The sequence below is a fragment of the Gekko japonicus genome, unplaced genomic scaffold, assembly GCF_001447785.1.
Source record: "Gekko japonicus isolate JY-2015 unplaced genomic scaffold, Gekko_japonicus_V1.1 scaffold35, whole genome shotgun sequence".
In the NCBI taxonomy this organism is placed as follows: Eukaryota; Metazoa; Chordata; class Lepidosauria; order Squamata; family Gekkonidae; genus Gekko; species Gekko japonicus.
Window position 1 is genome coordinate 1,242,477 of NW_015176453.1, and position 17,106 is coordinate 1,259,582.

A 17,106-nucleotide genomic window follows, 5' to 3' on the forward strand; every position below is an offset into this window, starting at 1 on the left:
TGTGGTGGGTGCAGCCAAAAAAATGACTACCACAAATTGGCTGCCTCAAGAGGTGGAACCCGTCACAAGACAGCTGTTACAATCAAATGTCTCATAGACAAACCGAAGGCTTGCAGGGCAGAAGTCCCACCCAGCACTTGGCGGGCACCGGGAAAGGTGTTGGCAGGCACCATGTAGTCCATGGGCACCACCTTGGGGACCCGATTTAGACCGTAGGAGTAGACAGAGTAAGCTTTACCAATGGCACAAAGTGGGAATGTTGTCGCTTTGGTTCAGTTTCAGGAACCATTGGGTCAGATCCCATGAACCACCAATGGAATGCATTGATGATCTGAGATCTTCTCTGCCCTTCCCTTCCCTCAAACCGCTTCTGATCCTGGGACAGTTTGTTCTGGGGGTTAAGAGACTTGTGTGTACTAAGAGCTGCACGAGGCAGGTGGCTCTAGAGGAAAGAGAAAGAGAATAAGATCCACTCATGGAAGAGAAATAGATGAATATAAGAAAGAAAGGAGCAATTTCACTATCTTCCCCACTGCAGCTCCCCAACCTACATGGTTATTAGGCCTTTGGTTCAGTTGGTGGATATCAAATTATATTGGACCCCCCTTGCTCCACCTGTTCCATCTACTGGCGCTGTTGCAAGTATCATCTCTATGCTGCTCCTTATGGCAGTTTTGCCACTTGCTAATAAATTAAAACAGTGAGCACACATAGAATGGGAACTTTTTGAGTGTACTTTAATCATATTGAAGCCATCTTGAAACTTATGCTATGATTGTACAGAATGGGATTTTATTGTACTGTTTTAATCTTGTAAATTGTTATATCTATATGTTGTAACCTGCCCTAAGCCCTACTTGTGGGGGAGGGTGGGATAAAAATCAATCAAAATTTTAAAAATGTACGTGTCTCTTGACCCCAGGAATAAACTGGGGGGGGGGGAGTATAGTAATTAATTCTAACAATCACCCTTGGATAATTGTTCATATTCAGTTTTCTGTTCCTGAATTGTCAGATATTTACCACCTTGGTGAGGGACTGTCAATATTTTCTCTTGATCAGCAACGATCTTCACATTATGGAAATTCATTAACGCTAACTATTTTACTTACCTCATTAATTGGAAGTAAATTATTAATGTGCCGAAAAAGCTCTTCCACTTGGGATGTTGCTTCTTCAGCTAATCTGTATGCATCTAGGTAATGACTCTGCTTATCTATAGTGTATGATGCATGTTTACCAAGCATCCTGTAAGAAAGGCAATACAGAAATACTAAATATGATGATGGGGGTCCAGGGAAAAAAGGGGGGACACTGCACTCTCCCCCCAATTTTCTACTGCTGTAGGAGGAAAAGCTATAAAATGTTGTTAAAAATTTAAAATATTCTATGAAATAAATTGCTCTCCTAATAGATGGCAAAGCAGGCTAATATTGAAAATAATATTACTGTTTTCCTTTCTATCCTCTTTAAGCACTTGGAGTCATCATGGGGTAATATGTAAAACTGACTTTATTGGGAATCGTTTCAAAAATGGAAACAGGCATGCAAAATAAAGGAACAAGTAGAAGAGAACAAGATTAATTTTTTTAAAAGTTGTGCAAAGTTCTTGGCTTTCTCATGTACCTTAAGAAAACTGTGGAAGTTCAGAAAACTAAATTCTGCAGCCACGTTTGGGTGAGATGCTGGCCTTTTCATTGCTGTATTAATTGATAGTACAGTTAGCTTTGTCCATAGTTGCACTAATAATGCTTGGCATTCGAGTTTTAAAAATGCTTCATGTACATTACCTTGTAATTCATATACGAACCATGTAAGGTAGGTCAATGTTATCTCAGTTTTGCAGATGGTAGGTTGAGGTATCATGAGATTGGCTTGCCAAAGACCACTTTGTCAGTTCATAGCAGAAGCAAGATTCAAACTGGGGACTTCCTGATCCAGAGCGAAGTCTCTTGGCTACTCTGCTGTGCCAGCTGTCTACACTAGTTATCACTTTTGTTTATATTCTAGTAAGCATCAACAAGTATTTTGGATACACACTGGAATAAATTATTTTGCCAGCTGCTGTAGATGATTTTTAAAAATCTGACTTACCCTATTTATTTCTATTCTTTAAAAATGTCTATTTTATGTGTATGAAAAGTGGTGATGGTGGGTTGCCTAGGAAGAAAGAGTTGTTTTCTGCGTCTTCACATTTCCAGAAATTCTATAATGCCGATGGCATTCAGGGTTAATATTATTTTCATTTATTTAGTATTTTTATATGCTACATAGTAGCATACCTCTGCTTTTATGTGCTCTGTGGCTGTTGGCCTGTAAAGTACTTCCAAGCTTTAACAATTGTTAGCTAAGATGTATAAAAACCCATAGGCCCAATAATTTATATCGGACAGTGACATCATTTCGGGACTGATGTCCCTTTGTCAATGCACCATTCTGGCGTTCACCGGAAACTCTCTGGTTCACTCTGGAAATGATGTCACACTGGCAACTAATGGCAATTATTGTCTTATTTTTTCTCCCATTGCCATACAGAGCAGAGTTGCAGTTGGGGGCAACCCCTGGGAGGTCTCTCATTACAGCCATTTGCACCGTTCATTAGACTGGAGTCTGGGGCAGTTATATATTTTGCATATCCATCTGGTTTGAAAATGCCGGTCAAAAACAAACAGCATTTTTATTCATACAGTAAGTTCTGGGACATGCGAGCCATATTTCTTGAACAGGAGTCTCCCCCCACCATTATACATGGCAAATTGTATTTGAAATTGAAGGCTGAATAGTATTTGAACTGCATTTTATGATATGGCATGGGTGTGCGCTACAGAAACAACAAAAAGTAAAATTTTTGTTTTGTGACCACAAGCCCCAGGGCTAGGCTAAAGTACCTCTTGGGATACTGGCCTTCACTTTTAAATTCCACTTCCAGAAAAACAGCAAGCTTACCTGTGAATATCTGCACGTGCCATCAAGGTCTCAGCACTACAGTCTTTATATCGATAATGAAGGAAGTCCTTCTCAATCTGTATCAGTTTATCATAGGGTTCCAGTAAATTCCTGCCAACTCAGGAGACTGACGACTGGTATTGATTAAACCCTGGACAAAATCTATCTGAATGTATGCTTCCCTGTACAGAAAAGTATGTTGATAGCACTGGTGGAAAACTCCGAAAAACGCTTTACACATTTGATCAACTGTGCAATATTTCTGTCATCTTTTCTCTGCACAGATTTCATTTTTTAAAAAGAAGAAAGCACAATGTGACAGAAAACAGTGAAGACATGAAATGACTATAATGAACATAAAAGCATGAAGTTCCAAAGCAAGATTATAGCTAAACATCAGGAAGACAAAAGTAATGACAACTGGGAAACTACACAACTTTAAGGCTGACAATGATGAAGACATGGAAATTGTTCAAGATTTTCTATTTCTTGGCTCCATCATCGCCCAAAAAGGAGACTGCACCCAAGAAATCAGAAGGGGATTGAGACTGGGAAGGACAGCCATGAAGATTCTTGAGGATTAGGGACGGGCACAAACTGGCTCATGAACTACAGTTTGTGACTAATTCTGCACAGTTCATGGTTCATGAAGTGAAGTTTGTGGCAGGTCAACAAGGATGAATATTCCACAAACTTACAAGTTGTTCATGGAGGTTTCTGCCAGACCCTGTAAATCCAATCCTCACCAAATCTGGAGGATAGGTACAGGAGTGTCAGTCAGAGATCCCCTGTGAGTTTGGTGTCTCTAGCTTTCACAGGCTCTGTTCTGTAGAGCCACACACCTCAGAAACTGAACTGGTTCCTTTAGCTGTTAAAAATTTATGACAGTTGGTGGTTCAAAAACTGAGCACACCATGAACCATGAACTGAACAGCATTTGCCCAGTTTGTGCTCATCACTTGTAAGGATGTGCTGCTGGTGACCAAGATCAAGAAAATTCATGCCATAGTATTCTCCATTACTATGTACGGGTGTGAAAGTTGGACAATGAAGAAAGCTGATAGAAAGAAAGTTGATTCCTTTGAACTGTGGTGCTGGAGGAGAGTTTTATGAATACTGTAGACCGCTAAGAAGACAAACAAATCAAGCCTGAATTATCCCTAGAAGCTAAAATGATTAAACTGAGGCTATCGTGCTTTGGCCACACTATGATAAGACAAGAGTCACTGGAAAAGACAATGCTAGGAAAAGTTGAAGGCAGAAGGAAAAGAGGAAGACCCAACATGAGAAAGACTGACTCAGTCAAGGAAACCATGGTCTTCAGTTTGCAAGATCTGAGCAAGGCTGTTAACGATAGGATGTTTTGGAGGTCATTAATTCATATGGTCACCACAAGGGAAGCGACTTGACAGCACTTAACACACACAATGTGACAATTCACAGAATTAGTTAATAGATGATATTATTCAGACACATTACAAATTGAAGTTTGCTCATGACAAGAAGAAGCCCATCAGGAGATTAAGTGGGTTAGAAATACTTTAAATAAACAAATGTGCCTCATTATTCTTGGGAGTAACTTTCACTTTACGCAGATAGACAGTGAGGAGTAATTTTATTACTTCTGTTGGCACATGGCGCAGGATTGAAGATTCCCTGTTTTATGAAGTCTTTGATCTAACAATAGTTTATTATAATGTCCAAATCTGAGTACTTGAATAAATTGGGGTTTAACCATAAACTGTGGTTTCAAATCCGGATTATACTGTGAGATAAAGAATAAATGAAGCAGGTTCTCACCATTAACATATGGATACAGACACAATAATTGTTTTAATACGTAATTGATTACCTGGCTTCTAGATGTGCAATTACTACACCTAGAACAGTTGCTCTGTTAGGTCTCTCCACCATTAATGGTCTCATGAAATTTACAGTTTTTTGCAAAAGTTGGCAAGATTGCATCTTTGGACAAATATAAAAGAAAACATTTTTTTAGTGCTTTAATGCCATTTCAGAACAAATATATATAATGAAAACATATGAGATTTTATTAAAGGTCTCAGTGTAGAAAAGGGTGAGCCTTAATTAAACATAGCTGTAAAAGAAGGATGCTGTGAACCTTAAAATGCATTTCAGAACAGTATCAAGAAACAAAATTGTAAGCATTGAATCTTTTTTCCTGATACAACAACAAACTGGAAAAACTGCACAAGTGTGATTGTTGAATGAATCTTATTTTCATAATCTTGTTGAATGGATCAATTTCCATAATCTAAGAACAGTGACACTACTGTTTTCACATGCCCAGCATTCTAAACAGTTTTAAACTGGACCTTATCTTGTGAAATTAGAACACTGGACACACCAGGTATAGTTTAGTAAATAATGTGTGTTGTAGGTGGGAAAAGTATACATAGCTAGCCTAGATGAAAAAGATGAATCCTATAGTGCTGCAGACTACACAATCTACATGTACTTCATCATCTCTGTATGTTTCAGTGAGGTAAATATAATGATTACTTCTTTACCATTTTCTCTTTTCTTTCCTTATCATCCCCTAAAATTGCATCCGTGAAACACAAGCTGCTATTGTACCAAAAATGCCCATTTCCTCCTATCATCTCTGCCTTCTCAAGCAAGGCTTTCGATTGCCCATGGTTCTTCTCCAAGTTAGCTAGTGTAGCTAGAAGATAAAGGCACCGTGATACAGCACATGGGTTATTCATTTCCTAGGTGGGGAAAAGGTAATTCAAAGTCAGAAGCCTTCATGCACTCACTTTTAAATTCAGTCTAGTATTATTGTATGGCTAGAGCCATCATAGTATTGCATAATGAGACAAATCAAGATGAATGCCATTAAGGATAAATATCAAGAATACAGTAATATACATACTCTGACCCGTACTAGCCGTCATCCTTGCAATTTACCAAATGAACATCTACAAAATATTTCCCAACCTGGGCAACCTGTGCAGCAAATTGCAAAATCTTAAAAGTAACTTATCTACTATTATCATTCAGTACAAAAATGAATGTTTTATGAGACGGCCATCCTAATATTCTCTCAAAGTAGAGAGCTGAATAGTTCTAGTTTTTATACATCAGACAATGCAGAACATGGTGTCGGTCTTCACCTCACATCTCATGAGCAAGTTCTTTCAGAGTACGAAGCATTATTAAAGCATCCCCAATTCACCACAAACACCATCATCTAGAAGCTGAGTGAAATAAACGCTTGCTTTAAGCCAAGTCAGTTTAGTGTCCAGACATAATCTGCTTGTCAGACACAGTGTTTAGAAGACATGTAGGAAAACAAGACTTCCAAGAACCTTGCTTTGGTGGATTCTCCTAAAGCTCAATAGCTAGAAGACTGGGTTTAAGCAGAGGTTTTTGCCCACCAATGGCAGAGATCCCAATAGAAGCACACTGAGACTCCTTATTTCCTGAATAGTTTACCAGAGGTTCCCAAACTTATTTGGCCTACCGCCCCATTTTCAGGGGAAAAAATTACTCAGCACCCCCCTGGAAATCTACCTTCAAGAAGTGGACAAAAAATGCAGTTTGTGGATCCGTACCTGGATCATTCCAGCCCACCTGGATCATTCCAGCGCCCCCGAGGGGGCAGTATTGCCCACTTTGGGAACCAGTGGTTTAACCCAATCAAGAATTATTAAAAAGAAATCATTAGATGTGAATTCCTTAGAACCTTGCTTGGGATGGGGTGGGGGCTCTAGAATTATTTAAATTCAAATATTGGATGAAAACATAAGCTGCTTAACACTTCTATGCTTCTGTAGCAGATTGGAAAATCAGGGAAATCTTTGAAGCCAATTAACTAATTTAAATTTGCAATCAAAATCCAAATGTGTAGTCTACTCCTGTGAATTATATTTCAAGATTTCTAATTATGGATACTATCAGATTTAGGGATTTTAGAGAAGTATTGGGTTGGATCAAAACTAAATCAAGAGCCAGTTTGGTGCAGTGCTTAAGAGCGGCAGACTGTATAATCTGGAGAACTAGGTTTGATTCCCCACTCCTCCACATGAAGCCAGCTGGGTGACTTTGAGTCACAATCCTTTCAGAGCTCTCTCACCTCACCTACCTCACAGGGTGTCTGTTGTGGGGAGAGGAAGGGAAGGTGATTGTAAACTGCTCTGAGACTCCTTTGGGTAGTGAAAAGTGGAGTACAAAAGCCAACTCCTCCCCCTCCATTGGCAATTTCAACCAATTCTGCCTTCCCACTGGAGTCAACCTATTATGTTTAGTATGTGTAGTTAATACAGGTTAATTAAGTAATCACTTAAGTATAGGCCTTAACATAACAGGCCTTTAGAACAGTTTTTTTTAAAGCATGCCTCAATGATGAATTTCAAAAATTAAATTAAATTAGAAAGCAAAAATTGAATGCTGAGAGAAGGCACTGAGGACTCTTCATTATTATAGTGTGTGATATATTGAGTACCTATATATACCTATATTATAGAAGACCAGGGCTTTTTCTTTTTTGAAAAAGAGGTGCCAGAACTCTCAAGAGAGAAATGAAGTTTTCAATCTGTATACTCACAAACTTTTAAACATTTTAAAAAGAATTTTGTCAACAAGGTTCTAGAACCCTGTTCCTGCGCATTCCCCCAGAAAAAAAGCCCTGGAAGAACCTATATCATAGAATGACATAGATTATACTCAGGTAGCACATCTGGCTTCCAAGGAATACAGAAGGGTAGGCATCTGAATAAATAAACCGAATATACACCATCACAAAGCTAGAGCAAACCCATTTGAGTTACCTGGATTGCTTGGTGTGCTTCTGAAAGCAGAAGTCTTGCTTGCTGATATAAGCACAGTTGGATTAGGACTTCAGCTTTGTCCATCCACAAGTATGGAAAAGAAAGGCCACTTATGCCTTTGCCAGTCAAACTATTTACTTCCAAGACCTGTAAAAGAATTCAACTCAAGAACTACTCTTAGTTTTTCTTTAAAAAGATCTGTAAATGTTGCACAGGACCTTAATTAGCACTTTGAGGCTATGATTAAATAGCAACTCTTTTAGGTCATCAGTTCAGCACCAAGAAGAACATGGGAGTCAAAGATAATTTGCCACATGTAATTCACATCATTAACCTTGCTCCTAAAAGATTTAGAGGCTGAAAATTGTTTAAAATGTTCACCACTGTGGATATGGCAGATAAAAGCAAATTACCTGCTCTTTTGATGTAACTAGTTTTTTACGTTGACCCATATCAACTGGCTGTGTGCAGACAAATAATTTATTTTCTGCCTGTTTAGTCTGCATTTCTTTCTCCTTTTTCAGTGCAATCTCTTGCCTGAACCTGATGTCAGGGGAAAAAGAGGGGAAAAATGGATTACCACACTTTATCGAAGCTATCATTAAAGGAATGAGTGAACATGCTAAACAGCTTTATGATTGCATTTTGGTAATGTGTATGAAACATCTCTTGGGCTCAGTTATGCTAGCAAGCAATATAAGATAATGGTCTTTGTAGAACAAACAGCAGCTATATGGAGAACTGGGCATGCAAATAGGTGCTGCATGTACAATTTCCCTTTCTGATCCAAAAGATAGGGCTGTTGCCATGGATTCCTGTAGAAAAAGGTTTATCCCACTTTGGTTCCGGTGATGCATGGAAATGTAATTAGTGTAGTTTCACTTGTGCAAACAGTAGTGCAATGGCTGCAGCAGCACACAGTGCTTTAATATAATTTCCCACAAAATAACAATGTGCATATGGAGCGATGGAATGTACAACAGATAGTTTGCATGATTTTATTTAATTAGTTTTTGAACCTGTGTTAGAAGGACTTGCAGAGGACATTTCATTTCCCCGCCCCATTATTTCTTTTCCCTTCCATAAAAGCCCCTATAGCCTCTCCCATTTCCCTGCTTCTTCTCTCCTTGCCATCCACCAATAAATTTATCTTTACCTGCTCCCTTGTCTTCAGGTTTCCCTCCTTCCTCCCAACTGGCAGAGTCTACCCAGGAAAGCAATGACCCAGTTGTGCAGTGGGGAACCTGCAAGGAATTGCAGATCATTTCCCCCTGTAGCTCCTCCCCCAACGATTGCCTCTTTCCAGCCTCTTGAAAACCACCATACCCTCACCTTTCCTTGCTTCCTTCTCTTCTTCCCACCCACCCATCAACCTGCCTTTCATCTGCCCTCATATTCAGCTATATTATTCATTTATTTAATTATACCCCACCTTTCTCCATAATGGGGACCCAAAGTGGCTTACATCATTCTCCTCTCCTCCATTTTATCCTCACAACAACCCTGTGAGGGTTGAGAATGTGTAACTAGCCCAGTGAACTTTCATAGCAGAGTGGGGATTTGAATATGGGTTTCTATTGGTTTTGCTGGCTTTCACGGAGCAGCTGCGGTTGAACAGTAGCAAGCAGGTTGGTCTGGCTAAATTATTCTGCTTCTATTAAGGGTTTTTTTTTGAACCCCCAATATATTTCCCCCCAGATTTAAGGTTTTTCAGCAAACCTCGGTCATTTCTCAAGTTTGTATAAAGATCTGTGTTGTCTCTTCATGGCTTTATTCTCTGGATTTAAGTATCCACAGATCTGGACATGTTGAGAGCAGTGCTCCCTCTAAGCTGTGTGCATGAGTGGCTGCTCATTAACACAGGAACAACAACAATCTGGAGCCGCACAGGGTCTTGTAAGGACCATTGCCCATTTTAAAATTACAGCAGTTATATTCTGCTCAGGATGTGAACTGCTCCGCTCAGTAGGGAAAAAGTTAGAGGGAACATTGGTTGAGAGTTACATATATTGATGACACCTTATGCTATGCCTTACAGACACACACGGAAAATGTAGTGGGGATACAATTGCTTTCACTTTACATAAGGAGACAGAGAGGAATAATTTTAGTATTTCTGCTTGTGCACGGACTGTTGCACATATGGAAATCTTACATGAGACCCGTCCTGTAGACTTTCCTTGCTTCACCCACCCAGCCAAAAAGCTAATTGGTAAAAGTTTAACCTTTTGGAAAGAGCCCTTGTGCATCCTGTTTTGGACACAAAATTATTACATAGGTATGCAAATAGTTTACAGAATATAAATAGTTTACAGAATATAAAATAGCATACCTTCCTTGTTCTACTTCATTAATGAATACTTCACCCACTGCCTTCTCATGATAACTTGATGCCTGATACAATTTTAAATCTAAGGATAAAACAGCGATTCTGTGGAAAGAAAAAATTCTTCACTATTGTAGGACAAGGGAAAAAGAATGTGATTTCTGACACTCTCTCTTGATATATATTACAGCTGTCAACGTGCCTTCAAAAGTTTAATCATAATAATTCAGATGCAATAGAATGGAATGCTATTTAGAAGTTGCAAGGACGCCAAGAGCAAAGTTTAACGTGAATCACAGTCCTTATCAGCTAGCTCTCCATAAGTGAGGCCAGAAAGGGTCCCAGTGTTCTTTAATGTTCCCATTGTTTTGAAGACCAGATTTTTTATAGTTTTTCAGATGTGTTTTTATTATGCATGTTTCTAATATATTAGTCACCTTGGTGGCCCTGAGGAGGGCAGAAAGGCAGGGCATATGTTTTTAAAAATAAACAAATAAGTAGATCTATTAATGACAAATGTATCAGTACACTTAGATCTGACATACACATATCCACACTACATGTATCCATACCTTGTATGTGAACATCTATTTATACAGTCTTCTAACATGTAATTTTTGGCATGGGAGAGACTATAAGTATACTCTGCTGATATAAAATCTATGGAAGTAGTATAAATACTATGTAAAGCATATAAGGGTACAAGTTCAAAGATAAGTTTATGGAAAGGAAATTGAAATGTCTCATAGTAACTCGTTTATGGAACATAAGAAAGGAAATTGAAATGTCTCATAGTAACTCCAAAGCAATGGATACAAACCGAAGATGGTAGAGATCTGAAACACTTTTGCTTTCTATGACATCATGAGCGATCACCTCAGCCAGATGGAGAACCGGAAGAGTTAAGTGAATACACAAAATTGTCTGCAGCTCCTTAACTAACAGGTCTAGGTAATATAAGGTACGTGCCTAAAATGTAAAAGAAGAATAGCAGTCAATTTTTCTATCTCAGTTTGTTAGTTTTCAACTCTCTGTTAAAAGGCATTTGAAAGTGACCTCAACAGTGATACAGTGCTGAACCAACAAACTTCTTGGATATTTAACTTAAGGGCCAAGCTACACATTCCATTCAAACATGCGTAACAAATTGTCGCTAGTTGCTTTGTGCAGGTAATTCAGGAGAGAGTAATTTAGCATGGAGAAGTGGTGGGGAGAGGATGCTACTTAACCAAATGTTATGCCTCTTACTTCTCTGCTCCAGTTTACCATCCACAGTGTTTTCTGTCCCATGGACAACCAAACATATTTTTGTGAAGCTAAATGTCCTTTGGGGGGAAAACCATCCAGGGTATGCATGATGTGGAAAAAAGAAGTGGCAGAAGTGACAAGGGTTAAGCAGTTATTTCCTTCCAACACTTCTAATTTACCCTCTCCTGAAGCTCCTTTAACTTATATCAAGTTCCCACTGGGATTTGCTATGTGTATAATATGTAGTTTGGCTGCAGTGTTCCATACTTTTTTTTGGGGGGGGGGTATTTTGTGTGTGTGTGTGCTTGTGAGCCTGGAAGTCATGGTGACTTCTGGCAGCTCCTAGTGGGGCTAGGACGTTTCAGAGAGGTGACTTGATATTACCTGCTTCGTCACCCTGGCCCTGTTATTCATTGGAGGTTGCCCTTCCAAGTACTTTGCCAGGGTCAGCCCTGCTTAGCTTCTGAGATCTGACGAGATCGGGCTTGCCTGGGCTATCCAGGTCAGGGCGCAGTGCTCCATATTTTGAGCACCTTTGTTGCAACCCAGATACTGGATAAAAAGAGAATTAAACAGAATGCTCAATGATGGCCTAAAAATCAATAAGACAAGACATTTTCAGCATGTACATTGGGGGGGGGAGGCCACTCCTCCGGTGCAGTTTTTCATCTTAAAAAAAAGTGATAGTGTTATTTTAAATATGCCAATGCACACACATTAATTGAATGAACGTATTTGCTGCACTTTAAGAAAAAGATGAATAGTCCTCACACAAATTAGATGGAAGGACATGATAGATACATTTGCCAGCATATGAATAACTGATTAAAGTTGTTTATATTATGAAGACAGGAAGAAGCTGGGTTCAATCCAGAATGGAAAACAGTGGTATAAGCCTGTGATTCCTGTTTTCAGTTATGTCTGTACTCAGTTGTAGTGTCACTCCCACAAAGAACAAGGAGGTGACTGATAAGTGAGGGCAAGTCTATATAAACCAATGTAATAGTGATCATCCTGTGACAAGCTTATCAACAGACACTGTGGATCATGACTTTCTGCTTCCTCCCACCAGAAATCCCTTGAACTTATATAAATCTGATATTGAAACTGCGCTTTACAACGTATAGCTGCCATGACGACTCACAGCCATATTGCACAGTGAGTTCCCAGTAGGAACTGTACTTAAGACCACCGTGTGGGCCTGGTTCAGATGGGGACTGTGGCTCAGGGAGAGGAGGGGCTCCTGCTCTCCCCCATGTGCCATTTTCCTGAGCTGAAACAGAAGCATTTCAGTTTGGGAAAACAGTGCAGGGGGCAAGACGGGGGCAACTGCTCGCTCTGAGCTGCAGTCCTAATCCAAATCAGCAGCTCCCTGTCTTTTTAAATAGAGCTCCCACTGTGTACTCGCAGATGCAGTATGGCTGAGAATCTCTGTAACATGTAGTTTAGCCCTGAGAAGGCTTGATGAGAATGCTAGTTTTAATCTTTAACAGTATTGTTTTGAAAATGTTACCTACAGGAACTAAGATGTTGCAGCTGCTCAGAGCAAAGCTACTTGAGTCCTGTTTGAAAGCATCCCTAATTTCATCTGGGCAGTCATAGCTAGCCCATTCCTCCACACTTGCTGGTAAAGCTTCTATTGGTCCTTTCCGTTTAGGCTTCTCTTTTGTGAGTGACTGCACCTGCAAATAAAACAATTTGTAAGGAACATAAGAACATAAGAAGAGCCCAACTGGATCAGACCATGTAGTCCAGCATCTTGTTTCACACAGCAGTCAGAATAGCTGCTTCGAGGGGTCAACACACAGGACAGAGAAGCTAAGGCCTCTGATGATGCCGCCTAGCATTATTTTTCAGAATGTTGCTGTCTCCATTTATGGAGACTCCCTTTATCCACCATAGCTATTGATGGGCCTATGATCTGTCTAACCCCCTTTTAAAGCCTTCAGCGCTCAAAGCCATCACTTTGTCCACCAGTAGCGAATTTCACAATTAATTACTCATTGAGTAAAGATGTCCTTTTGTCTATCCTGAACACATTGCCTATAAACGTTTCATTGACCTTTCCACTACAACCCTAAGATCTCTTTCAGTCTCAACCAGTTCAGACCTTGTCAGCGTATATTTAAAGTTATGATTTTTTGTTCCAGTGTGCATCGCCTTCCACATACCTGTAATAAACTTCACTTTGCCATGTTGTTGCCCATTCACCCAGTTTAGAGAGAGCCTCTTGTAGATCTTCACAATCAGCCTGGTATAATGTGCAAACTAGGCTACTGTACTGCTTACCCCCAAATCTAAATCATTTATGAACAAATAAAATAGCAGTGGTCTCAACACCAATCCATCTTGGCAAGTGCCACCTTGGCATAGCAATGTTTTAAATAAATTAATTCATAAAATGATCCTGAGACTCCCCTTCCTTCCAAGGCAAGAAATGTCCATTTATTCCTACTTTCCATTTCCAGTTCTTCAATCAATTTTTGATCCACAAAAGGACCCATCCTCTTATCCTGTGACTGCTAAGCTTAAGCACGAGTCTTTGTTGAAGCGCCTTGTCAAAAGGCCTTTTGGAAGTTCAAGTATATAATGTCTACTGTTGAATTTTTATGAAAAATATTATATTGCAAAAACCCACAAATGTACCTGTTTGACATCTTTAGAGAGTTTGTCTTTTCTAGGAGGACTTGTTGATGAAGTCTGTTAGAAAAAATGAAAAGATTTGTAAAGAAAGAAAAATATTGGTATATTTTTGTCCATTAAAATGTTGCTATTAATACAGTATTTTAACACACACATGCCTCTACATTTGCCCAATGTTTTAATTAAGTCTTTCATAACATCTACTATGAGATTTAACAAAACCCCCAGAGACATATGCTGTGCTCACTTTGGCCATTTAAAATCTCTCATCCACTTCTAGGCCATCAGCTGGTCAATTGCCAATGAGGTGTATGGCACAGGGGTGGGACTCACATGATGCAGCAAATACTGACTGCACTTTTCACAAGTTTGAAAATCTCAAAGCCCACTCCCACCCAGATTTACTTGAATGACATTCCACAGTTTCTAGTAGGGCTTTTTCCCAAGTAACCAGGGCTATTTTGGGGCAGGAACGCACAGGAACGGAGTTCCGGCTGGCTTCCGAGTTGGCCACACCCAGCAGGAACTCATTAGCATAATAGGCCACACCAAACAGCAGAAACTCATTAGGATTGGCTACATTAGGGGTGTGTGGCCTAACATGCAAAGGAGTTCCTGCTACAAAAAAGGCCCTGGGTTTTGACAACAAACAAGGTAAACAGAATAAGAAGCAAAAGGTGGGTGTGGCTGGATAACCACACTTCTGGTAACATGTGGGTGCGGCCTAATGTGCTAATGAGGTGTGCTGTCAGGGATGTAGCCTAATATGCTAATGAGTTTATGCTGTTGGGTGTGGCCTATTATGCTAATGAGTTCCTGCTGGGTTTTTTCTACAAAAAGAGCCCTGCAAGTAACTATGCACAGGATGGTTGCCTTAGGCTGCTGGAACTTGCCATCACTTCCGAAAATACTTTTACTTCCTCCTTCTCTTGCTACAAATTCCATTCAGTGGGCAAAGAAGACAGGTGTACATAACACTGTAGAGGCCAAGCTGAAAGACTGAGTTGTATTCCTCAACCCCAGCTATCCATGATTATTACACAAATGTTATCAATGAAATGACTTTCAGGACAGCAGGGGGCTGACAGCAGTGATGGGAATGGGGACACAAGTAGGTACTTTCGAAACTCAGACTGACAGTGCAATCCAAAAGAGAGTTACTGAGAGTCTGGGGCCTACTCTCCCCACATAAGCTTCTTGTGCTGCTGATCATCTGTTTCTACAATACAGAAATCTTCCACAGCACTGGGATAAATAATTGTAATATGGACTAAAAGAAAAACATTACAGAGACTGAGTTCAGACTGGCAGTTTACACCGAGACAGGCACATGCCAGAAACGTTCCACAACCGGATTAAAGGGGCCGTTCACACAGGCACATCTGTCAGGTGTTCCCCAGCTGTACTCAGCCCATCTTGTAGCGTTTGCCTCCCGAGTTTCAAAAGTACCTGGTGAAAGTGGTAGCAAACCATGGAGAGTGCATTCATCCCACACCAACAAAGTGTGAACGCCGAAACCTGCAATTGCTTGTGCGCTTATGTGCATATGTGCATATCTCCGGATTACCAAAAAGAAAGCCACGCCTTACAGCCGCACCTCCACCAGGGGCGGGCCAACAGTGCAAACGCTTCCTTGCGCCTCCTCCCCGGTATGCTCCTGCATCAGTCGGTGCAGTGTGACCGGGAAACCACGAAACAGTTTGTGCCGGATCTTTTTGCCAAGACTCCCTTGCGCTTCAAACTGCCAGTCTGACCTCAGCCAGAGATTCATATCTCCTTACCAGAGTAACTGAACATATGAAATTCAGAATTAAAAGACCTTTACAGGTTCTTAATATTTTTCTGTGCACAATTAAAAGTCATAGTTTTGGCCTATAAAAGCCTATGTGGCTTGCTACTCTGGGTGATCTGAAGGATCATCTGCCCCTGTATCTATTTATCTAAATCTCACCTCTAAAAAGCTCAACAGCACATGTTTCTCCCCCTGGCCCTTTATTTCCACAACACAGTGAGTTAGGTTATGCTGAGCTGCCTGTAATGACCCCAAGGTAATTTAGTGAGCTTCATGATGATTAGAGGTTTTAATTTGTATCTCCCCAACCTTAGTCTGACATTTCACAAAACTACTTCTCATGGCTTTCATTTATGCCCAAAGAGCTAGCTACTTAAATCATTGTCTGCTCCCATGTAAAACAGCCCAATGTTTAAGATAGTCTTCAGATGCCCTTTTCTATGTACCCCCTGTCTTCCTAAGTAGAAATCAAGTGGACAGGCACCAAAGAAAGGGCCTTTCTGTGGTGGCACACCAGCTATGGAACACTTCTCCTGAGAGAGATTCAGCTGGGGTTTCTCTATTGTGTTTTATTTGCCCAAAGTTTTAATGAAGTATGTTGTCAAAGGCTTTCACGGCCGGAGTTCATTAGCTGTTGTAGATTTTCCAGGTTGTATGGCCATGGTTTGGCATTGTAGGACCTGACGTTTCACCAGTAGCTGTGACTGGCATCCTCAGAGGTATAACACAGAAAGATGGAGTACTCTCTGTGTCAAATTAAGTCTTCCATAATATATATCCATGGGTTTTCAATCTCCTCCTTAATTTTGTCATCTGTTTCATTTGTTTGGTACTGGGTTTTGTGATATCAATTTTGAAAGGCATCTTGAGGAAAAATTTAAAGGTGGTATAGAAATGACTTAACTGACTACTAAAACCATTCTGAGGCACTTCTCTGGGGCCTGAGTGGGGACCAGAGACATGGTCTTTTCTGTGGTGGTTGTGTTGATTTTATTACTAGGCACTGTTGCTTACATTATTCATTAGCTGCCAAAAAGTAACATAGAGCAGGTTTCTGAAGATGCGTGTGTGCACATGAAAGCTTATACCCAGAATCAAACTTTCTTGATCTTAAAGGTGCTTCTGGGCTCAAACTCTGTTCTGCTGCTTCAGACCAACATGGCTGCCCCACCTGAGTTTATAAAGCATACAAGTTTACCAAAAAAAGTGAAACATGAATGGCTTCAATAAACAAAAAAAGTAAGCTTTGGATATAGAAGGACATCTTACTCGTTTTGTATCCTTTTTTCCTTGTTTTTTGGGAGTGGCGACCTGTGGTGGGGAGGCTTTGGCCGATGCCTTCAAAAAGGATCCTGCTG

At 40.2% G+C, this 17,106-nt stretch overlaps 1 protein-coding gene across 1 annotated transcript in view; it reads right to left on the reverse strand.

Annotated features, from left to right (window-relative positions):
* CFAP46 (cilia and flagella associated protein 46) overlaps positions 1–17,106 on the reverse strand; it is a 139,040-nt gene that overhangs the window by 37,051 nt on the left and 84,883 nt on the right. Inside the window, 11 exon segments of the mRNA XM_015426887.1 lie at positions 1,113–1,248; positions 2,947–3,058; positions 3,061–3,128; positions 4,799–4,911; positions 5,478–5,678; positions 7,740–7,886; positions 8,153–8,282; positions 10,072–10,170; positions 10,886–11,034; positions 12,831–12,995; positions 13,960–14,013. Coding sequence (XP_015282373.1) covers positions 1,113–1,248; positions 2,947–3,058; positions 3,061–3,128; positions 4,799–4,911; positions 5,478–5,678; positions 7,740–7,886; positions 8,153–8,282; positions 10,072–10,170; positions 10,886–11,034; positions 12,831–12,995; positions 13,960–14,013 — 1,374 coding nt within the window.